The sequence below is a fragment of the Phalacrocorax aristotelis genome, chromosome 26 (genome assembly GCF_949628215.1).
Source record: "Phalacrocorax aristotelis chromosome 26, bGulAri2.1, whole genome shotgun sequence".
Classification (NCBI taxonomy): Eukaryota; Metazoa; Chordata; class Aves; order Suliformes; family Phalacrocoracidae; genus Phalacrocorax; species Phalacrocorax aristotelis.
The window spans coordinates 3,030,122-3,055,640 of NC_134301.1; the positions used below are offsets into that span (position 1 = coordinate 3,030,122).

At 61.1% G+C, this 25,519-nt stretch overlaps 4 protein-coding genes across 8 annotated transcripts; 2 read left to right on the top strand and 2 right to left on the bottom strand.

Moving 5' to 3' along the window:
• The first annotated feature begins 115 nt into the window (after positions 1–115).
• LOC142048739 (retinol dehydrogenase 16-like) lies at positions 116–2,596 on the top strand. The gene is made up of 4 exons (XM_075075912.1): positions 116–728; positions 867–1,125; positions 1,862–2,025; positions 2,194–2,596. The coding sequence occupies exons 1-4, from the start codon at positions 413–415 to the stop codon at positions 2,409–2,411; spliced, it is 957 nt and encodes a 318-aa protein (XP_074932013.1). The 5' UTR covers positions 116–412; the 3' UTR covers positions 2,412–2,596.
• A 4,202-nt stretch (positions 2,597–6,798) lies between these two features.
• Positions 6,799–9,632, top strand: ACKR5 (atypical chemokine receptor 5). Its single transcript, XM_075075660.1, has 2 exons — positions 6,799–6,979; positions 8,202–9,632. Exons 1-2 carry the CDS (start codon positions 6,814–6,816, stop codon positions 9,302–9,304), a joined length of 1,269 nt encoding a protein of 422 aa, XP_074931761.1. The 5' UTR covers positions 6,799–6,813; the 3' UTR covers positions 9,305–9,632.
• A 2,490-nt stretch (positions 9,633–12,122) lies between these two features.
• ZBTB39 (zinc finger and BTB domain containing 39) lies at positions 12,123–20,912 on the bottom strand. 2 transcript variants are annotated; one of them, XM_075075658.1, is made up of 2 exons: positions 20,818–20,912; positions 12,123–19,126 (listed from the first exon to the last, which is right to left on the bottom strand). In XM_075075658.1, exon 2 carries the CDS (start codon positions 19,018–19,020, stop codon positions 16,882–16,884), a length of 2,139 nt encoding a protein of 712 aa, XP_074931759.1. In that variant the 5' UTR covers positions 19,021–19,126; positions 20,818–20,912; the 3' UTR covers positions 12,123–16,881. The 2 variants fall into 2 exon arrangements, with proteins under 2 accessions (XP_074931759.1, XP_074931760.1); XM_075075659.1 differs by lacking the exon at positions 20,818–20,912 and adding an exon at positions 20,194–20,478.
• Positions 20,913–21,176: 264 nt separating this feature from the next.
• TAC3 (tachykinin precursor 3) lies at positions 21,177–23,908 on the bottom strand. 4 transcript variants are annotated; one of them, XM_075075669.1, is made up of 4 exons: positions 22,176–23,908; positions 21,988–22,084; positions 21,857–21,880; positions 21,177–21,784 (listed from the first exon to the last, which is right to left on the bottom strand). In XM_075075669.1, the coding sequence occupies exons 1-4, from the start codon at positions 22,275–22,277 to the stop codon at positions 21,642–21,644; spliced, it is 366 nt and encodes a 121-aa protein (XP_074931770.1). In that variant the 5' UTR covers positions 22,278–23,908; the 3' UTR covers positions 21,177–21,641. The 4 variants fall into 4 exon arrangements, with proteins under 4 accessions (XP_074931770.1, XP_074931769.1, XP_074931768.1 ...); XM_075075668.1 differs by having other exon boundaries at positions 21,178–21,880; positions 22,176–22,290; positions 23,167–23,907; XM_075075667.1 differs by having other exon boundaries at positions 21,178–21,880; positions 22,176–22,393; positions 23,167–23,907.
• Between the last annotated feature and the right edge of the window lie 1,611 nt (positions 23,909–25,519).

The following is a 25,519-nucleotide window of genomic DNA, read 5'->3' on the forward strand; positions in this document are numbered from 1 at the left end:
CAGGCGGGAGGCCCGGGGGCGTCCGGGGGGGTCCGGGGGGGTCCGGGGGGGCCCGGGGCGGCGGCGACCGGACCCGACCCGACCGGAGCCGCCCCAGCACGGCCGCTGCCGCAGCGGAGCCCCGGGGCCGATGCGGAGCCCGGGACAGAGCCCGCAGCCCCGGGGCCGGACTCGGGGCGGCAGCACCGCGACGTGAGCGAGCAGCGGGCGACGCCAGCGGGCTGCCCCGCCGCCTCTCGGTCGTTGCACCGGAGCCGCGCCCGAGCCCGCGGCGGCGCTCATTAATCATTGACAGCGGCGCGGCGGGCAGGGCCAAAGTCGGGCCGGACGAGCTCAGCCACCGCGCCCGCGGCTCTCCCGGCCCCGCGCTCGCTCCCCGTCCCGCTCCTGCTCCCGGTGCCCGCACCCGAGGATGTGGCTGTACCTGCCGGTGGTGCTGGCGGGGCTGTACCTGCTGCGGCGCTGGCACCGAGAGCGGCAGATGGTGCCGAGGCTCTCAGAGAAGTACGTGCTGATCACGGGCTGCGACAGCGGCTTCGGGAACCTGCTGGCGCGGCAGCTGGACGCGCGGGGCCTGCGGGTGCTGGCCGCCTGCTTGACCAAAACAGGAGCCGCGCAACTGCAGGCGGCCACCTCGTCGCGGCTGCAGACCGTCCTCCTGGACGTCACCTCCAGCCAGAGCATCGCCGCCGCCACCGCCTGGGTCCAGGAGCGTGTGGGCAACCAAGGTAGGACAGGGCAGCCGCCCCCATCGTCACCCCCGCCGGTCCTCCCACCGCTCCGCCAACCTGTGCCAGCAGAGCCAGCGCCGAAGCGGGGCCGTGGGCAGGGGAGCGGCCCCAGCTCACCCCATCCCACTTCCTCAGGTCTCTGGGGGCTGGTGAACAACGCGGGGATCACCATCCCCACCGCCCCGAATGAGTGGTTGACCAGGGATGACTTCGTCAAGGTGCTGGACGTCAACCTGGTTGGCCTCATCGACGTGACGCTGAGCCTCCTGCCCCTGTTGCGGCGGGCGCAGGGCCGGGTGGTCAACGTGTCCAGCGTGATGGGCCGCGTCTCCTTTTTTGGTGGGGGGTACTGCATCTCCAAGTACGGCGTGGAGGCCTTCTCTGACAGTCTCAGGTAAGTCAGCCACAACAGACACCACCCCAGGCTTCCTGCTTTGTTTTTCCAGGCTTCGGCCAGCAGAGCCTCTGCCTGCCAAGCGGTTTGGTTTCCTCGTACAACCACAAGCAAGCGCAGGCGGAGTTTGTTTTAGCTGCTGCTGATGCGCGAGAGGAGGGGTGGAGGGGCTGTGGGGATGCTCAACGTGTGGACCAGACGTCAGGATGCCTTGTGCCACAGCTATCGGACTTGGGTCCTGCGGGAGCGATCTCTTGCCCAGGGGGACCCTCGGCTGCTGCCGGCAGCCTCTGCTCCACTTTCAGCTAAGCTCACGCAGAGGCAGCCCCAGAGAAGGGAAGGCAAAGGGCTTGGCAGGGCTTTGATTTCATTCCCCTGCCTGATGACTTCCCAGCGGCAGGGTGGCCCTGGCCACACCGGCTGGCACCGCCTGCCCTGGCACTGAGCCTCCCTCAGTGGACCTTGCACCTGTACTGGATCCTGTGGGCCATGGCCCCGCCGTCTGCCTTGGCCCCATCCCATCCAGCCTCAGCAGATGTTTGCTGATGTGCCGCCTCGGACACGTGCTGGGGCTGGCGCGGGGTGGGCTGGGGTGGTCAGGCTCCCCACAGTACCTCTGGCCGAAGGCTGCCGTGCATCCCACGTGGGAGCCGGTGCCCGCACGCAGGCTGCACTGGTGGGCAGCGGAAAGACTTGGGTGCTGCTCCTGTGTCCCATGGGGCTTGATCCCTTCTAGGCTTGAGATGCGCAGCTTCGGGGTGAAGGTCTGCATGATCGAGCCGGGCTACTTCAAGACGGCAATCACCAACGCTGAGAGCCTGGAGAATAATTTTCTTTCCGTTTGGGAGAAGCTCCCAAAGGAAACTAAAGCAAGTTACGGGGAGAATTACCTGAAGGCGTGTAAGTAGCTCACCTAAAGGTTAAGCAATGCTGTTTCTCTCCTGACACAAGGCATATCCCCAGGGCCACAGGGTGTCCTGCCGCCCTGTCATCCCACTGAGCTGTTCGGCTGCATTCGGCTCAAGGGTCTCAGCCCGGCAGCCTAACCGGCACTTTCTGCCTTTGCAGTTTTGGTATCACTCAAGAAGATGCTAAATAAGTGCAGCTCCAACCTGACGCTGGTCACGGACTGCATGGAGCACGCGCTGACCAGCCGCTTCCCACGCACCCGCTACTCTGCAGGCTGGGACGCCAAGCTGATCTACATCCCCCTCAGCTACCTGCCGTCAGCCCTCACGGACATCATATTCACCTGGTTGTACCCCAAACCTGCCGGGAAAGCCTAAGGCAGGGACGGGGCCGTAGGCAGCCAAGAAGCAGCAGCAGCCAAGGCCTGGCAGCGCAGGGTGGGATCCAGCATCACCCGCAGCCGAGGCCGTGCCAATTCCTAACCAATGTATGTCTCACAACCTGCTGTCCTCTGCTAACAGACCACTTTGCTTCTGAATAAAGACAACTCCTCCTCCCCGCCTGCAGGGCTTGGTTTCAGCCTTGGCTGGGGCTGCGGCACTGAAGCCTTCCCCAACACCCATGCATTGGAGCAGCACCCGCCGCTCGTGGCTGACGGTGCTCGCCTGTGCCGGGGCTTGGCAGGCAGGCAGGCGTGCGTTAGCAGGTGCAGGCATGCCCACTTTCCCCACATAGGGTTTATGTTACACCCGGTTACTTCATCCCCTGTAGAGGAAAACAGCACTGAGCAAAGCAGGGTCTTGTGAAATACCAACACAGTCGCCCACAGGTTGGGCAATGGGGGCGTACCTGGAGCAGCACCTGTGCAGAGGAAAGCTTCTGAGAAACCCTTGAGCAAGGGGAGGGGGCTCCTCTGCACCCACCTGGGCGATGATGGGGTGCCCAGGGTGGGTCATGGGCTCCCCCTCATCCCACACGGCTCAATGCCCCTCCAGCCCCTGCTTGGCTTGGATGGCAGCTCCATCTGCAGCACTGACAACCCCTCCCTAGCACCTCCAGGTGCAAGATGTGGCCCTTCGGGGTGCGAGTTGCCATCATCGAACCTGGTGGCTTCCAGACAGGGATGGCTGAGCCTATGACAGTGGTGAAGGACTTCAGGTACCTCTGGGAGCAGCAGCCCGTGGAGATCTAGGCTGCCTATGGCCACCATTACCTGAAGACTTGTTAGTACGTCTCTGCGTGGCCCTGGCACTCCCTGGTGACCCCCCAACCGCTGGCATGCCAGGACGGACTCACCCCCTCTCTGCCCACCCGGACGCTAAGAGCGCTGTCCTGCTGCACTGCCTGAGCAGCTCCCGCCTGGCCCATGTCACCGGCATCACGGCGTGCGCTCTGCTCGCCCGCTTCCCTCGCAGCCACTATGCAGGCAGCCGGGACACCCAGCTCGCCCTCCTGCCGCTCAGCTACCGCCCAGCCTGGCTCACCAATGCCACCACTGGCCCTTCCTGCCTGTCCCAGCCGGGGGGACACCCACGCACCCCTGAGGATGGCCGCCGACCGGGGAGGCAGGCACAGTGCCCACGGGCACCCGCTCGCCCCTGTTAACGTGCTCAGTAAAGCTGGTGCAAAGTGAGGGACTGCCTGGGGTGAACCCCAAGTGTCAGAGGTGCCCGAGAGCCGCCCGGCGATGGTGCTGGCTGACCTGCTCTGCCAGGGTGGCTCTGATGCTGGTGGGGTCCCTGCCGGCCTGCGGGGTCCCTGCCAGCCTGTGTCCAGAGCAGCTGCGCACCCGGGGACATCCGAGCTGCAGCACAGGGTCACCTCTGCCCCGCAGCCCTTCGAGGGGCCCGTGGCCACTATGGGGGCCCAGCTCATCCTTGCCGTAGGGGCCAATCTGCCCCTACCAGCACAGCCGATCATGGCTGCGGGGCCACCGCAGGCGCTGGCAGTGCTCTGTCTCCCCATCACTGCCTCGTGCTGGAGGGACGCCGCTGCCCTGGGATCTGATTAAAAATGTTTTTACCTTCAAGGCTGCTGCTTTCTGCAGCACCAGTCTTTGGGCCCTCCGGGCTCACAGCTCCCTCTCTGAGGAGAGGTGAGAGCAATCGCTCTTTGCAAAGGTTCTCCCGAAGCTGGTTGCGCTTCACCCCAGCTCTGTGGAGAGCTGTCGGGACCCCCCCACTCTGCAGCATCTGGGCTTTTCCTTGTGTTTGCATAGCCCAGGCTGCAGGGGCTTTGCTCCTCGGCTCCCCATCTCCTCCCTTGCTGCCACACAGGTAAGCCTGAGAGCCGGCTGGAAAAGGCTCCGTCCTCCCTTGCTGCTCAGGGGCCCTTCAGTGCTGGTGCAGCCTCCCTGCCCCTGCAGCCTCCCAGCTCCTCCGCGGGTGACAGGCTCAGCCCTGGCAGCCGTCACTCCCTTCCTGGCACAACGCCGGCAACTGCACAGCCCATTGCCCGCGGACTCCCCTGGCAGCGGGCGGTCAGGTCCCGCACAGAGAAAGCTGCAGCTGGTGGGGACGAGCTCTTGGTGTGGCCGGGGAAGGCGTGGGGAAGGCTCGGCTCCCGACTCTGCTGCCAGAGGACAGGCTGGAAAAGGCGCCATTGTTAACCAGCCCGTGGCGCTGCCCGCGCAGGGAGCCTGGCACGCAGGCGGTGACTCATGCATCACTCATACCTCTAATTAAGGGCTGATTAGTAATGACTAGCGGCGGGTTAGGTCCCTGAGGTTATGCACTTGCCTGCAGGACAAGAGCAGCGTTAGCAGCAGCCCTGCTCCCACCAGCGCCACTCTGCTCCCATCCACGCAGACGCTGAGCCCACGTGAGACCAAGACACCCCCGGGCTGTGATGAAGCTCGGGGGGGGTGGTGGTGGTGGTGAAATGAGGAGCTACAACAGGATGGGAGGCAGCACGTAGGGCCCGTGGGCAAGCTGCGTTACAGCTCGCTGAGATGTTTCCCCAACCAAGAAAGCTTTCCTGAGCTCTTTACTCAGCTTAGCAAACCAGTAAGATGTCCCCAGCAGCCCACACACACCACGTTTCAGGCCCACATGTCCCCAAGGGGCCAGGCTGCATAAAGCGGAGCTGCTGGCACGTGACACTGCGGCCTCGGCTGCCCCTTCCCCGGGGACCCCTGTGCCCGCATCCCTCCGGCAGCACCCCGGGCTGACGCTGGCTGCCCGGGGAGGGAAAGGCAGGAGAACGGCAGATCCCTGGTGCTGCTGCCCAGAGCCCACCTTGCTCCGGGTCTGTGCTGCCCCCTCCCCCTCGCGGGGCCAGGCTGGCGGTGGCCAGGAGGGACCCGGCACCCCTATTTCACCTCGGAGCACGCACTGGCAGGTGGCGGTGGAACTGGCCAGGCCTCTCCTCCACCCTCCTGCCTGCTGTCCACCCAAGCCTGGTCTGCTGGGCTCCAAAGGACCCGCTCGGATCAAAGCGGCTACTTTCCAGAGAGGAAACAGCCTTTTCCCACTTATATCCAGACAAAGCGGGGGAACTGGACCCTCAGGGAGGCTGGGGGCTCCTGGGCACATGTTTGGGTGCCGACAGCCTCGGGGCGTGCCAAGCACCACGGCAGAGATGGGGAGAAGGTGCTGAGCCGCCTGCCCCTGCCCACGGCTCAGCTGGCTCAGAAATGCAAACAGCTCCGGGACCTCGCTGTCCCTGCCAGGACCGGCAGCCCCTGCGCAAACCCCGATGGCAAAGGTTTGCAGCACCCAGGTCGTTCCTGATCTGAGGGTTTGGTGTGGAAATTTCCTGACCTGTTAAATGGAAACAGAATGGCCATCCCTGCCTCCCAAGGGAGGCAAAGCTCCCCCAGCCATCGGGTGGCAGAGCAGCCCTTCGTGGCCCCCCCAGCGGCCTGTGGCCAAGCCGAAACGCGCCCCGTCGCGCTCGGGGCGAGCACAAAGCTGCCGAGTTCCTGTTTGCAACCCGGGGCCTCGGTCCTGCTGGGGCTGGGTACCTGCACGCGGGGCCACCGGCGCCGGGCTTGTTGTTGTGAGACCCGACTTATCAGTGCCCTCGTGCTTCCCTGCTCCGGCCGTGCCTTCCTTCCGAGCCGATTGTTGATCACAAAGTCTTGTCTGCACTCGAAAAGGAGATTTCCTGCAATTGTTTTGCAGGACTTGCAGCTTGATGCAAAATTTTCTGCCTGTCAGCCCCCTCCCCAGTGCCAGGGCAAGGCTCAAGCCCCCTCCCTTCCCCTGCAAAACTGCCAGGCAATCATGGTTCGATGATTAATTGCTGCCTGGCCAGAGGTGTTTCTGTGGTGATAGCCATCTGCCATCAATTCCTGAGACAGCTCAGAGTGACAAGCAGCGCCGACCTGGCAGAGACATTCAGCTTTTGGCCCTTTTCCCCCCAAAGGAAACCCTGAACTCACCAGCGATGTGTGGGCATGAGGGACAGTCAGTGGCATGTTTGCCACCCCAACCCCTTGGGACTCCCAGAGCTGAGGGAGGACCTGGCTCAGCTGGGTCCACCCCAGAGGATGCATTTTCCCCTCCTGCCCACAGTTGCAGCAGGACCCAGGCAGGATCCAGCCCCCAAGACCAGTGAGGCTGCAGCAGCTGCTCCCATGGGAGTGACAGTAGAGGGGACCTGCAGGGGAGGAGCCCTCAGGAGCCCCACTTGATCCTCAGGCACCCACAGCTTCGACACCAACACCTGCCCAGGGCCTCCCTGCGCCCATCCCCAGTCCTGCGGCAAAATCAAACGGGAGCCAAGCCCTGGGGCTGGAAATCAAGTCAAATGTCACCCACACTGGGCTGTCTCAGGATGTCGGACCACGACGGTCATTTCCTGCTGGGAAGCAGCCAACAAGCCCACCCCGAGCGCTGCACCATTGCGGCTCTGCTCTCCCAGAGGCGTGTGAGTCGCCAAGCCGAGAGGATCGCCGCGCTCCCCGAGCAGCCCCTACGCACAGCCTTCGGCTCTGCTGCCGGTGAGCCAACGCCTCTCCCTCCCTGCCTGTGTCCGTCTGTCCCCTCTCCCACCGGCCTCTCTTGGGACCTACAGCTTGGCAAGGGTGGGAGGGCAAGAAGTCTTAGGGACAGGGGGCTCCAGCCCGGGGGGCTCGCTTTCCTCACCTTCATGGTTTCGGGAGTGGCGGGTGACACCCGTTTGCCCGCAGGGCTGACGGTCTTGTGGGGGACACCTGGCTGCAGTGCTTCCCACTCACGGGGCTCTGAGAGCCACGGAAATGCCCCGGTGGCACCGCACGCCCCTCTGGCTTTCCCAGGGGAATGGCTGGTCTTGCGAGGTCTTCCAGCGACACGAGCCTGAACGGGGTCCGCGGCGCCTTCGTCACGCAGATGCAGCTGTGCCGGGATTGGAGATCTCACACTTGGGGCAATAAAAGGATGTTAAGGTCAACTGCATTTCCCTTAAGTTTATAATTTTGTCACCTACTTGGAAGTCCTGACAGCTCCCAGCAACGCAGCTGCGAGACAGGCAGAGCGAGGGCGTCTACCCGGGTTTATAAGGCAACTGCACACCGAGGGCTTGGGTGGGGGACGGGGGCTTTCCCGCTGGCGAAGAGTCGAGCAGACATGGTTGCTGGTGCATTCAATGGCCCGGGTGCCTGCCTGTGCCCTGGACACCTCGCAGCTGGTCGCTGCATGCAAGGGCAGAGCAGCAGAGCTGGGTTCGGGAGTCCCACAGGCTCCGCGGCGGCAGGACCTTGGCTCCAGAGGTGTCTGGGGGACAGCACGAGCCTCTGGGGGGGTGGCTCCTGCTGCACTCCTGGGTCGACAGCTCCGTTCCTGCAGTGACTGATGCTGCTGAACCTCGGGGCTTGCGGGCACTCTCACCTGCCCTTTGTCCCCCCTGTCCATCGGTCCCCAGCCCTGGCTGACCAGGCTGTGGGACAGGGGACAGCCACCACCTGGGAGCACGGGTGGGTGAACAGGCGGCTGGTGCTTGTGGCTTGCGTTTTGCCTGGGACATGAAGTTATCGTCCAGCGTGGATACAGTCTCTTCTGAGGGCTGATGCGGGAATTCACCACAGGAATAAAAACTGGATTAAAAAAAAGTACAGATGGGTACTTCCCGAGCCTTCCACAAGGACTGAGCTCAGGAGAGATCGGCTGTTTCTCTGTGTTTTCAAGCTGTCTGGCTCAGTGCAGCCGCTGAGCCAGAACTCAGTGCTTTCCCTTTCCTTGCAGCTACCAGGATGGCTGAGGCAACCACTGTCCCCACCGAGACACACACTCTCCTGAATGAGTATGGGGACTACCACAACTGGTCCGAGCTCTTCCACCTCCTCAACTACACCTACACCTTCTGCGAGTTCAGCCTGGATGAGAACGTCAAGCGGGTGATCCTCTTCATCCTTTACCTGGTCATCTTCGTGGTGGGCTTGGTGGAGAACCTCCTTGTCATCTGGGTCAACTGGCAGACACGGGGCAACAAGAGCTTGGTCAACCTCTACATCATCAACATGGCTATTGCTGACCTCGGAGTGCTGCTCTCGCTGCCCATCTGGATGCTGGAGGTGATGCTGGACTACACCTGGCTCTGGGGCAGCTTCCTCTGCCGCTTCACACACTACTTCTACTTTGCCAACATGTATGCCAGCATCTTCTTCCTTACCTGCCTTAGTGTGGATCGCTACGTGTCCCTGACCAGCTCCTCCCTCTTCTGGCGTAAACATCAGCACCGCGCACGCCGCATCATCTGCGCCTGCAGTTGGGTCTTGGCAGCAGCGATCCCATTCCTGGAGGTTGCTCACATGCAGCTGGTCAATACCGGAGAGCCCATCTGCATCTTCATGGCCCCCTTCGAGACCTATGACGAATGGGCACTGGCAGTCAGCTTGGCCACCACCACCATTGGGTTCCTCATCCCCTTCCCCATCATCACCATTTTTAATGTCCTGACAGCCAGGTTCATCAAGCGCACCAAGCCGGAGAGCAGGAAGCACTGTCTGCTCATCTATGCCTATATCGTGGTGTTCCTCGTCAGCTGGCTGCCCTTCCACATCATGCTCACGCTGCTCACCCTCGATGGCAACCACATCATCCTCCACTGCACCTTCGCCCACTTCCTCTACTTCTTCTATGACATCATAGACTGCTTCACCTTGCTCCACTGCGTGATCAACCCAGTCCTCTACAACTTCCTAAGCAAAAACTTCCGCAGCAAGCTCATCTCTGCCGTGGTTAAGTACATCCCCAAAGACCAACGCAGCCAGAAGGGACCAGACAATTCCTCCTCCACCACGCAGCACTCCATAGTCATCACAAAGGACAACAACCCTCCCAATTAAGGGGGATCAGACTCTCGCACTCATCGCTGGCAAGCGGTTGCGGGGGGGGGACAGCTCCCTGCACTCACTGAGGTCAGTAAGATTGTTTTTCCTGGTGATAAGCAGACACTTTGCTTTTAAACAGCACTTCTTGGCTGGCCACCTCCTGTGCTCTGAAGGCAGGGCAGGGTGCCAAACGTGAAATGAGATGGTGTGGGGAGCCACAGACTTCTTGCCTCTGATGTGCTGCTCTATCAGATCTATTTAGCTAAAGAAAGAATATGAGAATGTGATATTTCCTGTTTTCCAAAAGAAACACTTGCAGTAATAAAGTGCATTACTCCGCCTGCTCGGAAGTTTGAACACAAATCCGGCCCCTGGGACCCGACCCCCGTACCCGCCCCAGCCGCGGGGCTGGGGGCACATGATCCTTTCCCTTCACCACAAGTTTTTCTGCAGCCCCTGACCTACATTTATCCACGTGCTCCGGATACACGGTGCTGCAGAGGTGCCCGGTGAGTGCTGCCCCTCTCTGTGATGCCATCCAAAGCAGGAGAGAGGAAATTCATTCATTTGAAACACAAACCTCTTCTCCCCATGCCCAGAAAATGGCTGAAAGCCTGATTTTACAGAAATGAAGGCAATGCGACCCTGAGGGGCTGAGCACAACACAGACCTGAGCTTTAATGCAGGGAGGTTCAAGATCAGCAACTCATTGAGAGCGATTTTGCAAACCCAGCAGTAAACTAGTGATGGTTAAAGTTGGGTTTGACTGGGCACAGCTGCTTCCAAACGTGACCAGCGGCAGCAGAGCTGGGGTGCCCAGTTTGTGTTTCGCAGCAGGAGACCCATTCCATTAAACCCCACCTCCTTTAGGGATCTCCTGGCAGGTTTCTAAGGCCACTGGGCACAAATTTAAATGCTGGCAGGCTCCAGCAGCCCTTCACGTGTGCTCTTTTTCAATCAAAGTCGCACTGGAGCATGCCCCGCGGGAACACGTACGCGTGCGGAAAGCCTCGGAGCCGGAGCATGGGCTGGGCTTTGGCTGTGTAAGAAACTGGAGCATCCGGAGAAAGTTCATCATTGTCCGGATTCTGCTAAGTCACGTGCTGCGGGTCAAGCCCTCGGCAGGGGAAGGTGAAAGAGCGACAGTCACTGGAAGGGAGTTCATAAATCTACCAAAGGCCTTGAGCTGCTCAAGAAACACATTTTTAAAAAAGCAAAGCATAAGCAAATCTAGGGACAGGATGCTCACAGCAGAGCGGTGGGGTGGGGAGCAGGATGTCCCGGGCTGCGGGAGAAGCCCACGACCAGGGGTTAACACGGGCACACAGTTATCACAGGACTGGCGGGCAATGGCTCTGCTATTTACAGGAGCCCTGTGACAGGATAAATCAGTAAACACTTCAGGACTCCTTGTGCACAGAGACGTTCCTTCTTACTACCTGGGGATACTGGTTTTAACAGAAAAAGCCATATCTGTCTTTTACACAGAAATATTTTGCGCTGCGGCTGGGGAAGAAGCCAGTCCCCTCAGACACAACAGCGCCCTGCTGAGGGAAGCAACTTGCGGCCCTTCCTCTGCCTTAATTGCATTACTTACACACAGTTTCACAACTTGAGAGTGTCGAGCCAATTAGACGAAGTCCTCCGGGGCAGGGGTCGTCCTTCGGGATCCGCACTGACACAGGACCTCACCGCTTTTGTCCCTGCCACCCTCCTGGGCACAACGTGCGCAGTGAAGCCGAGCAGCTCCAAAACTGGCCGGTGAATGTGAAGGCAGCTTCATGCTGACACGACCCACAGCTCTGATGCTGAATCTTCCCTAAGGCTTCCTTTTGCTAATACCCTGCCACGTTCAATGAAGACATGGAAGATAAGTACACAATAACAACACACTTGACGTGTGACATAACCAGGACAGCAACATTCCATTTCAAGTTACTGAAACATGTAAAACTTGGTATTTGACATATTAAACTTCTGATTTTTTAACTCTCCTAATGCATCTGCAACTTTGTTCATAGGCCTCACGGCCAGAGTGGCCTCAAATAAACCCTCATACAGCCCAATGCAGTGAAGTGGGCTTGAAGCCCAGCAAGTCCTTTAGCCGGGTCCCTTAGTCTCCCTTTAGAGCCTTCACCACCCCTTAGGGTAAACTGGGCCAGCCACAGGCACCTTTAGCAATGACTGGCTATATACCCCCGGACCACCCTCCCAGCTGGAATTGCCAGTGCCCATTGCTGGTCACCGGGTTGGTGACGGGGAACTGTTCCCGTCCCGCCAGGTTAGCCCTCCCCAGAGCAGCTCTGCCCGAGCAGCTGCAGCAGCCCCGGACGACGGCAGTGCCCGGCAGGCAGGTTGCCCCAACCCCGAACCGAGAAGGAAGCCTCGCTGCTGGAGAAAAGCTAAAGCGGCTCTTGAAAATGCCAGCAGCATTTGCCCGCTGATCTGGCTTGCCAGCCAACAGCTCCGAGCCTGTGAAGGTCCAGGTCTCAGTGAAACAGCACTGGCAGCACAGAAAGGGCTTATCAAGGAACACAAACTCCAAGAATTTCCTAAATGGTTTCTAATGAGGTCTCTGCTCCCAACCTGCTGCGGAAACAGCCTGCAGGAATGCCAGAGTCAGTTCTCCTCGCGCTGCTCTGGGTGCCAGAGGAGGTGGCGAGGAAGAGGCCCCGGCTGCCTGGACTCGTGCCACAAATCCTGCAGAGCACAGCACAGGAGCAGGATACCAGGAACGGCTCACGTGCTTTCCCAGGCACTCCTGAAGAGACAGAAATGCCAATCTGCACATTTAAAGAAACAAGTTTTATAAAGAAGCAAGGTACAAGAGGTCAACATTTTGCATTTTATTATTCTAAATAAAAACCACACTTTGTGCTGAACAATGGAGTATAAAAGAACCCGATGTACAACGATTTTAGACATCTACTGTTTGGGGGGAAAGTTTACAAAATATACAAAACTTTACAGCAAAGAGATAGTAAACACTTAAATATCAGGAGGTCAGTACCTACTATTAACTTAACAAAAAGGTTAGACAGCAATTCAACTCTTTTTCTTCTGCTTAATTATTCTGTTAAGAGACCTGGATCTTTTGAGAAAGGGGAGAATAAAATTGAACTTTGCGGTTTATTAGACAGAGTAAGACCAGTCTCGAAGCACTGCCTTTTGGAGAGGGATTTTGTGTCAGGGTTTCCCACGAGGACTCACGACCCGGCCGCTCTCTGCGAACACCGCCAGCACAGCTCATGGCGAAGCACTTCCCCTCCGCATTCCCTTCCTGCACCCCGAGGATCCCAGAGCACTTTGCAAACGCGAGTTAAACCTCACAGCCGCCCCAGGCGAGGTAGGTAAGTGTTGTCCCCCCCCCGTTCACAGTGGGGGGAAGTGAGGCCAGGAGGCGAGCCGGCTTGCCAAAGGCCACACCACGAGTCAGCGGCGGAGCGAGGAACGGACGCAGGCGCGGGGTCCCCACCCCAGCTCCCCACCACTGGGAACAGCGCCTGGCCACCAGCGCAGAGCCATGCGCGGCTGCGCCCCTGGCACACACACAGAGCCCCGCGCCGCTGGCCAGGAGCCCCTGCCATCACCGGGTGCCTCCACCGCAACGCAGCCAGGTTGGAGCTACGGCTCCTCGGGGCAATGAAGCCTGTGGGGGGCTCGGATGAGCCCCACTGCTCCATCCACACAGCTTCCTGGAGGAACGCTGGGACTCCTGGCCAGGCTGGCCGGACTCGGGGACAGCCCCACTGCCAAGGGGACAGGGACGACATAGCTCTGACGCTGGCCGCAGGCTTGGAGAGGCCCAGGACCCTGCCAGGGGAGGGAGAGCGCAGGTCTCTGACCCCTCTTGGGACAACCCCTCTGAGGAGGAGCTGCAGCGCGAGGCCAGCCCAGCGCAGGAGCGCTGCAGGTCCAGATCTGTCCCTGCACCCCCTCTGCAGATGGGACCCGCTGCTGATCTCAGGATATTTCATGTGGCAGTAATTAATTATAACACAGGAAAGAATCCAAGACACAGAAACGCCAAAGACCCAGTCGCCCCACCCCATCCCCACAACCAAAAACAACCAGCAGAAAACGAGGTGGGCTTTTGCTTTCCTGTCCCTGTGCTTAGAAGGGTGGGCTTGCTTTGCCCATTAATGTTTCAGTGTAAAAGCTTCTCTTTTTGGTTTATGTGCACAAAAGGCTTTTGCTTCACAGCTTAACTAGATACGGGGCTGCAGATGCTACTGCGTGGCAGCACCCCAACCCATCCAAAAGCTCATCACGGCTTCTGGGACATTTTAGGAGGGTCCTGAGGCTTTAAGGACTCAGCTCTCCTAAGCCTTGTCTGCCTCCCTCACATCCTTCATAGCAATCGCCAGAGCAGAGCAGGTCACATCCATTCCTGTCTACCAGCCCGCCTTGCCACCACCAGGACAACAAAGAAACCCTGTAACTCAAAGAGGTCCTCAGAGGAGCCTCCAGCAAACTGCCGTCAACTCCCATGCTTTCCTAGAGCACCATGTGTTCTCAAAATATTTTTTTTCTTTTAAACTTAACAACACTAGGCTAAACATGGCTCTGCAGACCAGCTAGAGATCACAGACTATGGCCTGGCAACCGACCGGCACCATGAGACCGGAGTTTGGAAACCAGAGCTCCAGCAGCACACGCGGCACAGCCTGGACAGCCCCAGGGTTGGTGATCGCTTTGGTGCCTCTCCTCCTCTGAAGACAGGCTCCAGGCACCAAAATCAGGACCAATCCAGTTTAACACCTCCCAGGGCAATGCCAGCTGGTCCCAAACCCAGCCAATATTAGAGGAATTGGGAAAAGGACACAAACTCCCAACAGCCTCATCCTCAGCCTTGTCCTCCCATTCCACCTCAGCAAGGTCCATTTCTCCCACCCCACCTCTGTGCAGTGGGATCGGACTCGGGGACTGCAGGTCCCTGGGGTGACTGAGGATGACCCATGCTCAGGATGAAGGAGCTGCCTGGGAAGAGTCATTAGGTCCGGCCAGGGCTCAGCACTGCCGGCGGGGACACAGCTGGACACTGACTCTTGTCTCTTCCCCTGTCACAGTGGAGCTGGACCCGGAGCTGCCGTGGTGGAAACGCCGCTTTCCAGGCAAACCACAGGGATCGGAAGACGGATGGAGCTGATGGGCAGGGGCTTTCAGCAGCTGCACATCTCTGCACCCTCCAAACCCCCTCTCCCTGGGATGCAAACTCCTCCCGCTCCCAACAGCAACATGCCCAGCCGATGGGGAGTCGTGCTCTGCAAACCGCAGGGGACGCTGCAGCGCTGCTACCCCTCAGCACGCACACTGCTGCTTCCCCCAGCCCCTCTGCAGGCGCAGCGGCAGAGCCGTCCCCCACTTCTTGTATTGCTACAGAGCTTGTTTCACAGGACTGTGATGTGGACGGGGCTAAAGGGAAGTTTGCTTTCGATGGGGAAGGCTGTAGCAGGAGTAAACCAACCCAGCCAGGTCCAGGAGTCGGTACAGAACAGGAAAGGACAGAGGCTGTCATTTCCCTAGGATGCTAAACGTCAATATTCACTAAGCGCTCTGCATCTCCCACACACTTGGCAGGTACGAGCCAGCAATCTTCACTGCGCTCACGGGAGGTAGGTAGGTACCACAAGTGTTACCACCCTCATTTTACAGATGAGGAAACTGAGGCAAAGAGGTGAAGTGACTTGCCCAAGGCCACAGCGGAGCGGGGGGAGCAACCCCCAGGAATTCCTAGCTCACCAACCACGTGTCCAGCCCATGCCGCTCCTCTGCCACGGGTTGTCCCTTCAAAAGGAGGGGAAAGCGGGATGAGTTTACAGGGTTTGCAAATCACTAGTTTTGTTTTGTAACAGCATATCTTTACAGAAGCGCAGGAGCCAATTTACTACGACTGTGGCTTGAAAGCCCTGAGCGCTTCCTGTTTGTGAGGTAGAATGAGTTACCTAAGGGCAGCCATAACTCATGCTGCGGCATCGGAAATATTTGTTCCTCTCCATCTCTGCCCCACAGCAGGATAACATAGCAAAAAGCCGATCCCCACCCTTCCTGGTGTAAACACTGCCGGCAGAGCTGACCTCGCCAGCGCAGCCGGGAGAGCCCACCGTGCCGAGGAGTCCCCAGCCCACGCCTGACGCGCGTCCAGGAGAGGCTGAGCCAAGGTTCTCACCAGCTGCTATCGCTGCCGGCTCCCGGAGCTGCTCTGCTGCAGCCCCCAGCCGGTGCCTGCTGAAGTTACAGCATGATTCGACAGACGATGAACGAACTCACATCGCACCAGCAACACCCTGCAACACACATTTGCCACGAGACGTGTCCGGGACACGGTGATCCAGGGCGGCAGCCACGGGAGGGGGCTATCCCTTCAGCAGAGAGAGCTCAGAGGTACCTTTTTGGGAGTTAAGGCAACAGCTTCATCACGTCTCGACTGACGGGATCCACGCAGCTGCAGTGACGCCACTCTCTGGCATCCAGCGCTTCCAGCAACTGGCAGCCCTTGGGACACACAGTGCTGGCAGAGCACGACGTGCACAGCTGCCGTTGGCAGAAGAGAGCCGCGAAGACGTCAACATGCTCCCGACGGTCAGCTGCAGGCCAGCAGAAGTTAGGCGTGACCATGCCATCACAAAATATCTCCCAAGGAGCAGCCAGCCCATGACATGAACCTGCTTCCCCTGCCCTCTCCAGTCCAGCAACTCTCCTGAGAGCTCCCTCTGCTCATGCATCCATCTCTTTCCTTCCACGCAGCCGCCCTACTGCTCCAGCTCTTCAGAGAGGTGGTGTCACGCCTCCATCTCCTCCTTTGGAGACAGGGTCTCGGGGCATGAGCGAGCAGCGTGTCACGGGAATGGCAGAGAAGCCGCCCGCCACGCTGCCTGCTCGGGCAGGGCTCCCGGAGCGCAGCGGCACTGCCCGGGAACTGCCCTTGTGAGCGACAATCACCCTCCTGCTCATTTACCACCAGGTATCCCTGCTCATTTACATGTCAGCGTGTCACTCACATGCTGCCTGCTCACCTCCCCTGCAACGGAGCAACAACTTCAAAGCTGATTCTGTGATACGGACTTTGCTCATCTCCTTGCAATAGCAGCAGAACCCGAGTGATGCCCAGAACGAGTCTTTTTTTCCATTTTTTTCTTTTTTGTTTTCCTTTTCTTTGAGTCCAGCACCACCCTGCTCTGGCTCTGTCCCTCTCTACTGAGGTCAGGTGTGAAAAATCTTAGCAGCATCAGTTTGTGGACAATCTCAAACTGAGGGTTAGCCTAGTCAAGTGGGCTAAAAGGTTAAAAAAAAAAAATCTAGATTCAAAACTTAGTGAGAAATGCTAAAAACACAGAACTCGATGGCCTCTAACAGGACCAGAGGTAAGTAAACACGACAGACTTCTTGGAAACAGTGATGTAGCTTACGTGCTGTTAATTTGTACAATGCCACCAATCTAAAAGGCCCTACCAAGGCCAACAGAAAAAAAAAAATAGGAAAGGAGGATTCCATCCATGATGCCTGACCTTTAAATAAAATAAATGACATTTTTTCCACAGCTTCTGTAATTAGTATTTGCTCCTTTGCTGGCCCTGCCCTGCCTCACCCCATCAGCTGTCCGTGTTTTTCTCCGCATCTTTGGAATGGATGATATACATGAAAGTCTGTTCGATGGTGAAGTCCGGGGGGAGGCTGCCTTTGTGCACACCTATGTGCTTGCTCATGAGGTTGAGCGTGGAGCTGTAATGCCCGCACACAGTACAGCGGTACATGAGGGCTCCCGAGTGCGTTCGCAGGTGGCACTTGATGGTGGAGCGGCCGCGGAAGAACTTGTGGCACACCTTGCACTGGTAGGGCTTTTCTCCGGTGTGGATCCTCCGGTGGTAGTTGAATTCACTGGTGTGGGCAAACCTCTTCCCACAGACCTTGCAGCTGTACTTGCTGTTGCCTGGTTGGTTTTGCAGTGCCAAGTCTTCGCTCAGGAACTCCTCCGGCAGCTTCCTCTTCTGCAGGCCCTGCTGCTGGAGACGGTCTCCAAAGCCGGGTCGGATGTCTAGGCTGCCCCCGCACTTGTGCTGGCTGACGTGGTAACGATACGCTGCTTCCAGCTTGAAGCTCTGGCCGCAGAAGTGGCACCGGAAAAGAGCCTCCTCCATGTTCTGGTGAACGGCCAAGTGCTTCTCCAGGAGGTGCCGATCCACGAAGCTGTTGGCACAAACAGAGCAGGAGAAGACTGAGATCCCCAGGTGAGACAGGGTGTGCCACATCAGGCTGCAGAGACTGAGGTGCCTCTGGTCACACACACCGCATGTCTGGCTTTTCAAGTTCACGTGCTCCAGGATGTGGTTGCGGACAGTGTGGAAATCTTTGGCCAAAGGCTTCCCACAGGCAGCACATGCGAGCTCTGAGCTAGGGCCTCCCCCAAACACGGTGATCTTCCCCGGTAGCGGGTCACTGGGGTGGACGATGACGTTGTTGTCGAAGACCCCTTCTCGTCGGTGGAGGGTCAGCTGCCACTGGGTGAAGAACTTGGTCTCGCACATGTCGCAGGAGAAGAGAAAGATGCCGATGTGGGACAAAACATGAGTGACCCTGGAGTTACGGTCCTGGAAGTGGGTTTCACAGACCTTGCAGTTCCCAGTGAGTAGATCAACATGATCTCTCGCATGCTGGCGAATCAGCTGTATGTTGGGCTCCAGAACCTTCTTGCACACCTGGCAGGGCATGGCCTTGCTATCCCGGCTGTCGTTCTCAAAGGCCAGCTCTTCTTCACTGTCATCGCTCAGCTCAATAACTTCTTCCGACGGGCCCAGCTCTTCACTGGCATCTTCAAAATGCAGTTCGTCATCGCCCAAATCCTCCAGCTGAAGCTCATCCATCTGCCCAAAACCTTGCTCTTTGGAGTGGTCACTGTTGCTGGGACAGGAGTTACTCCCCACGGAGATGTCCAGGGAAGGATCAGCAGTGAAGAACCCACTCTTGCCATAGTCACCATTGCTATGGACCTTATACTGCTGGCAGGAGCTTGTAGTGGTTTGAACAATAATGTTCATGCTGCCCAGGCTGGGCTGGGTCACCATGCTCGCAGCAGGAGCAAACTGCCCTTGATCTGACTCCTGTTCTGTCTTGGGAGGCTGCTGCGGATGCATCAGGGGAAGAGTTTGGCTGGTTTCACTCACGGTATTCCTGTCATCCTCTTTGTAGCTGCCTGCCACTTCTCCGTGCAAGATGTAACTCCGTTCAGGGCCAAAGTGTTCCCCGCCGCTCCGGATTTCACCCAAGGAATGGCTCTGCTCTGAGGAGGTGCTGCTCAGAGGACCTGACCGGCCTTTGCTCATGGCCAGGGAGGGTTGCTTCGTGATGGCTGAGCTCTCCAAGTCAGGGAAGGTTGAATGGCAGGCCTTCAGCAGATCTTCCATGCCCAGCCGCTCCGCCACCTCATAAATGACGCCCACATTGATTAGGTCTGTGAAGAGCTCCGAGGTGTACACAAAGCTGAGGATCTTCTCGAAGTTGGCTGGCGTGATGAAATCCACTACGTAGGTCCTAGCAGCATCCAGCCCCGTGTTCAGAAAAAGATTCTGGAAGTAGCCTGCAGCGCAGGCCAGAACAGCCTTATGTGCGGCAAAGGAGCGGGTGCCCACCAAAATGGTGACGTCGCACATGGTCTCGGAGAGCCTGCACTTGTTGAGCTCCTTCAGCAGGTTGTTGGGGTGATTGGTGCTGTGCAATTTGATCCTCATGCCCATCTTAGCAGCTGCTTAAGAGTCCCTCTCCTGGTCAGCTTCTTCACGCATTCATCAGCTGCATGAGCAGGAGGTGCTTAGCATCCAGAAACTGGCAGGGCAAGGGGCTCTAGAGAGCGGAAAATGCAAAAAGTGTTAATACCTTAACAACCAAAGAGACATCACTCTAGTCATACCTCAGGTTTTCCACCTTCCCAACAAGCAACAGAGAGGCAGCAGCACAGCTGCTTAGACGGAGGTTGACTAAAACCTATCTTGTAACTTCAACGACTGACTCTTTGGGAAGGGAAAGATGCACAAAGGGAAAAACACAAACAAGTAAAATAAGAAGTCGTTTACTCTCCCAGCGACAGCCTGAAGCTCCAACTTCTATTTGGCCATGGACACAGGTCCCTCTGCCTCACAGCTCCGCTCAGTTCTGAAACTGAGCCCCGACCGGTGCCTGTTACACAGACGCCCCTCCTCTCCCCGAGCCAGGGATAACACTCCTTCCTGGAGGGCTGAAATTCAGACTCCTAACATCGTCCGGTGGCTTCACCTCCGGGTCTCCTCCAGCCACCACAGCTTCATACCTTCGCTTCGGATTTCTCCCGTACCCACAGGGTAACTTTCGGTTTGCAGGTGGGATCTCATTTCAGACTCTCCCCTGCGTGCCAGCTTCTCTGGTTCCCTGGGATTTCTCCTCTGCTACACCGGGACTTGCAGCACCTTTCAGCACTCTTTTAGCAGGGCGGTTTGTGCAGTATTCCCAGGCTGCCACCAGACACCTGGCCCATGTCACTGGCAACCCACCTGAGCGCATCTTTCCACCTTGTCCCACTGCCTTTGTCACCCTGTCCCACTCACAGGTGCTCAGCCTGCTCTCGGGCCACCTGGGGTCTCGACAAACTTACCCTGGGAGCTCTATCCCTAATCCCTTCTCTTTCTCCCCATGACAGAGAGCAATGACCCCAGAAACCAGCAGAGAGAGCGGGGATTTGCAGGAGACAGAAAGGGACTGGGCTGCCTTCTGCCCCAGCTCCAGGGAAAGGTAAAAAGGAGCTGAGGGCAGGCTGTCCTGCCCTGGGACGGCGAGGGATGGAGGCACGGGCGGCCCCTGCCCGAGGAGGCAGTGGGGAAACACCGCTGGACGAGGAGGATGATGGCCAGGGAAGGCTCTGGAGGGGAAACGCTCACCAGCACAGAAAGCGCCTGGACGTGGGCAATTCCTGCAGCGTGGGGATCCCTGCGGGGGGGTTGGCCCGGGGACGGGACAGGAGGGAAGAGAGACGGAGCAGGGTGACGGGACCGGGGGGCAACGGAAAGCCGTGGGGCGCGGGGGCAGGAGGCGGCCCCGGAGGGCGAGGAGGGGCGGGCAGGCCCCGCTGCCTGCGGGCAGGCGGGCGGGCAGGCGGGACAGACCGCCCCGCTGCGGGGGGACAGGGCATCCCGAAGCTGCCCCGGGAGAAAGGGGAGCAACGGGGGCGGGGAGGGGCGGCAAGGACCCCCGGACGGGCTGGAGGAGCCACGCGGGGCAGCGGAGGGGCCCACGGGAGGGGGGGGGCAACGACGCGCCCAGGGGGTCGTGGTGAGGGGAGCCACGGGGGGGGGGGGTGTCCAAGGGGGAGCCCCGGGGTGCTGCAGGAAAGGGCCCCGGGGGGGCTCCGAGGGGAGCCCCGGGGGACAGCGGGAGGGCCCGGGGGGCTCCATGGGGGCGGCGGGAGGCCCGCGGGGGTCGCGCGGGGCCCGGCGCGGGGGGGCGGCGCGGGGAGCCGGGCGGGGCCCGGCGGGGGGCAGCCGGAGGCCGGCGGGGCTCCTTACCCGCCCGGCGCCCCGCACCATCCCGGCTCGGCTCACACAAAGGCGCCGACCCGCCCTCCGGCCGCCGCCGAAGCCGCCTTCCGCCCGCCCGCGCGCGGCGGGGCCACAGCGCCCCCCGCGGCCCGGAGGGGAGCTGCGGGGGGGCGGGCGGGGCGCGGGCGCGGCGGGGGGCACACGGAGGAGACGGGCACCGGGGGGAGCACGGGCGCGGGCACGGTGGGGACACTGACACGGGGCGCACGGAGACAGACACGGACACGGGAGAGGGCACCGGCGCATCTTCACTGACGGGGCCAGGTGCGGAGCAGCCCCCCCCCCCCCCCGCCCCGCCCCGGCCCCGCCACCCCCGTGGGCTGTCCCGGGCCCGAGCCGAGCACGCCGAGCGCCAGCGCGGCGCAGCCAAGACACAGAGACGGTGCGGGCGCGTGTCCCGCGCTGGCACGGGTGGATGTATGGAGGTGCACGGATGCGGGTGTACACAAACAGGTGTATGTATACAGGTACGGGTGTGAGTACGCGGGTGTCCGGACAGGCACAGCCGGAGCTGCGGGTGTCGGGCGCGCGCAGGGACACGCGTGCGTGGGCCCGCACAGTCCCCAGCGCGGGAGCGCGGCTCCAGCCCCGGCGGGTCCCACGACGGCTTCGCTGTCCGTGGGCGGCGTCCCGGCCGTGCCGCCCCCGCAGCCGGTACTGCCGCCGCGGCGCAGTGCCCGGCGCCGGTGCCTCGCCCCGGGACACAGGGCACAGCCCGGGCCGGCCCCGTGGCGGGAGAGGGCGGGTCCGCGGGGCGCGCCCCGTCCGGCCTCGCCGGCTCGGCCCGCGGCTCACGCCTGCCGCGGGGCCCCGCCGGCCGCTGGGGGCCCCGGGGAGCACCGGGGGGACGGGCCGCCGCCCCGCCGCCCCGCCGGCCGCCCGGGCTCTGCCGCCCGCTTCCCCATGAGCCCCACGAAGAAGTCGTGCATGTCCCCTGCGGAGAGACCCGCCGTCAGCGCCGCGGCGCCCGGCTGCGGGACCGGGACCGGGACCGGGCGGGACTTACGCTTCTGCGGAGCCGCGGGAGGACCTGGAAGAGAGCGAAGCGGATGAGCGGCGGCGGCGGCGCGGGGGCCGGGCGCGGACGGACCGACCGACCCTCCGCAACCCATCCTGCCCTCGCCCCCCGGCGCTCACCGGCCGACCCCTCCCGCAGCAGCTGCAGCACGGCGGCGAAGGCGGCCCCGGGGCTGCCGCGGGCTGTCCAGGGCAGCGGCTCCGCGACGGGCATCCCCTGCGGGAAGCGAAGCGGGTGAGCGAGGAGGGGGCGTCCCGGGGGGGTCGGCCCGCCGCCCCCCCAACCACTGGCGCCCCGACGGCTGTACCTGTGCGGGGGGCGCGGGGCCCGGCGGGGCCGGAGGGCGGCGGGCGAGGGCGAGCGGCAGTGCCAGGACGAGCAGCGCCGCCAGCGCCGGTCGGCTCCTCATCCTCGGGGGGGGCCTGGGGGCGGCGGTCAGCGGCGGAGCGGCGGGGCCCCGGGGCCGCCCCGAGCCAGCGCCCCCTCCGCGGGGCGGCCCGGGCGAGCCCGGGACCGGGCCAAGCGCTGGGGAGGGAAAGCAGCGACACGGGAGACGGGGGGGCCGGGCGCGGCGGGACCCCCGCCCGTGTCTGTGGCCGGAGGGACTGCGCCGCTTCCCGCCGGCAGCGGTGGGGGCCGGGGCAGTGAATCTCTTCCCCCCCTCGAACTGCGGGCCGGTGGCACCCTGCCAGCGTCCTGGGAAGGGGGCTGCACCGGGGGGCAGCACCCCGGGGGCTGCTTTACAGGGGTGTGGGGCACATTATGGGGGGACGCATCACAGAGGTGAAGGGGAGGGTGCAGGGAGGCAGGGGTCCTCTGTGGACCTGTTGGTCCCATGCCACCACTCATGCCCATGGTGCTGTGTTTTTGCAGTCACACACTAGCCAGAATGTGCAAACACGCACACGAGACCAAGCGCGGGCACACAAGGAACACAAACACCGGCATGCACTCAGTCCTGCGTGTTCACCTGTGTTAGCACGCACATCCCCTGACGCACAGGCACACACACACACAGAGACACGCACACGCACTCCCTGACACATGCGCTGGCACATCCTTGCTGACAGCTGGATCCCAGACCCAGACTTGCTTCCAGAACCCCCCTGCCCCAAGACCTCCCTGAATTCAAGCAGCATCTTCACCCCATCTCATCTACCAGCCCGTGCCCTTCCCAGTGGCTTCACCAACTTCCCCCTCCTCCCTTCTCCCAGCCTGAGCCGGGTGAGGACAGGACACAGCAGTCCCCCAGGAGCCCCGGGAAGCCCCCAGGGCCGGGCACTGTGGGAGGCACAGACCTGCTGAGCCCTCGGGTGTCGTCCAGTATGGAGCCGGGGGCAGAGTGTCCCTCGCCGCTGGTGGCTGCGGAGTGGGAGACGTGTCGAGGCGAGGTGGGCAGCGGCCACAGGCTGCACCGATGGCTCTCCCAGCACGGGTTCAGCTGGGAGGCAAAGTACCAGGGTGCTGGCTGCCGTGCGGTGTTAAATAAGGGGCTCTGCCCATGGCACGGTGTGGGTGGGTGAGAGGAGAGCCGCCAATGGGGGCCGGGGGGGGGTGGTACCCCCACCCTGCAGCTTCACGCCCACGCAAGCACCATGTCACCGACAGGCACCCGTTACACACGCAGAGTCACACCACGGCACAAGTGCACCCACACAGGCACGCCAGCTCCCCACCACGCCGCAGCGCCCCGGGGTAGGGGGCCAGCACACAAGCGCCATGCCCACGCAGCTCCCGGCCCCTCCTCGTGCCACAGGCATGGGGGGACACACGCACCTGAGCACGATGCAGCCATTGACACGTGTGGGCACACGGGTGGTGGGAGCAGTCCTGCCCCTGCTGTGCTGGAACAGCTGCTGGCAGTTGCTCTGCAGCCAGGCTTTGGGAGGTCTCACCACAGCGGGGATCATTTGGGCTCCCACCACACACCATGCACACGCATGCACGTGCATGTGCGTGCACACATACAGACCCCGCTGCCCTGAACTCAGCTTCATACATGTGCGCGCACACACACACGCACACACACACTCTTTCTGTACTGCACACCCTGCCCATCTCCCCAGCCCCATTCCAGGGCTCCTGGCCTGTCTGGTCCCACACTAACCATGGGGAGCACTCCTGGCTCCGACAGGGCCCGGCAGCCCCAGGTCTAGCCCCACACTGGGCTGCCTTTCTTCAGGCCGCTCTGTGACCCAGGCAGGACCAGCACCAAGTTCCTCCCCCAGCCCAATCAGCCTCCTGGGAGCCCAGGCTTGATCCTGCATCCTGATCCCCTCATCCCCAGCCACCCCAAGTGCCTCCGCACCCTCACCCCAGCCAGGGGGCCAGGGTGTGCAGAGATAGAAGATGGGGAGGAGAAGTCGGGGGGAACCAGAGGGACGCAAGGGAAGGGGAAACACGCAGGCCAACAAGTGAAAGCCACGCACTTCAGCCCGAGCAACAGGCGGCTGCGGCGGCCCCGCGGGAAGACGGCCTGGCAGCAGCGGCTCACGTGGCAGTGCAGCCCGGGGCAGGGCAGCATCTGCAGTGCCGGGGACGTTAATTAAATTGGAGTCTGGCCAGAGACGGCCTAATTAATTAATAACACCTACTTGTGTGGTGCCAAGTGCAACGCAGCTGTGAAGAGCCATAGTGCCCTGGGCTGTGGCGGGCTTGTTTATGGCTTTCGCCCCTCACCATGCACAGGCAGGAAGATCCCTGTGCCGGGACGTGACGCAGCCCACAGCAGGAAGGCTGGGGGGAGCCCTTGGAGCCAGGGCATGTCTGCACCATCAAGTGCCCCTGCACAGAGACACGTTTCCCCACCACCACCACGTGCATGCGCTGCCCAAGTGCCCTGGCACACGTGCCCGCACGTGCCCCCCTGTGCACAACAAACCCATGGATGCTCCAGGGCCCACCTGGGAGCTGGTGCTGCTGCTAATGTGACAGGGAGTTGTCAGCTCCCGAAGGTAATGCAGGTGACGTGTGGGGACAGGAGAAAAAAAAAAAACCCAACCCTCTCTGAGAGCTTGATGAGTGCAGGAGAGAAAAGGCAGCAGGGAGGGGGGCTGCTCTGAGAGCCATGCAGCGACCCCAGCTCCTGGGACAGGAGGTCCCAGCAGGACAGGGTCTGCAGTGGTGGCACTGGGGCCATGCAGTCCCAAAGCTGTCCCCCTGTTCTGTTCTGGGCTGCAGCCCCGGTCCCCGAATGCAGCTCCAGCTCAGGAGCTGCAGTGCCAGCCTGGGGAGGGCTGCTGGTGCGGGGGGCAGCTGGGCAAGGGGAGGGGACACAGCGGGGAGCACCCTATTCAGGGGGTCCTGCAGCAGGGCAGGGGACCGTGGGCAGGGGGAGATGGGGAGGGCAGCACAGGCAGGCGAGTGCTGAGGACCTCACGTGCCAGCCACCCGCAGCCACCCAGAAATTGCCTCTGCAGCAGAGCGAGCCGCTTTCCCACTTAATGGGAAAAGTGGCAGCAATTTAGGGCCTTTCCAATCACTGCCGAGCCGAGCTCTGGCTGCAATCAGGTGGCAGGAAAGGCGGGGGACTGGGGTGGGGGGGCTCCATCCCTGCAGCGTGCCAGGGCACTCCATCCCCGGGGAGGGGCCATGCCCCCACCCTGCTCCAGCACTGCAGTGCAGCGTCCTGGGGCTCCGGCACGACTGGTT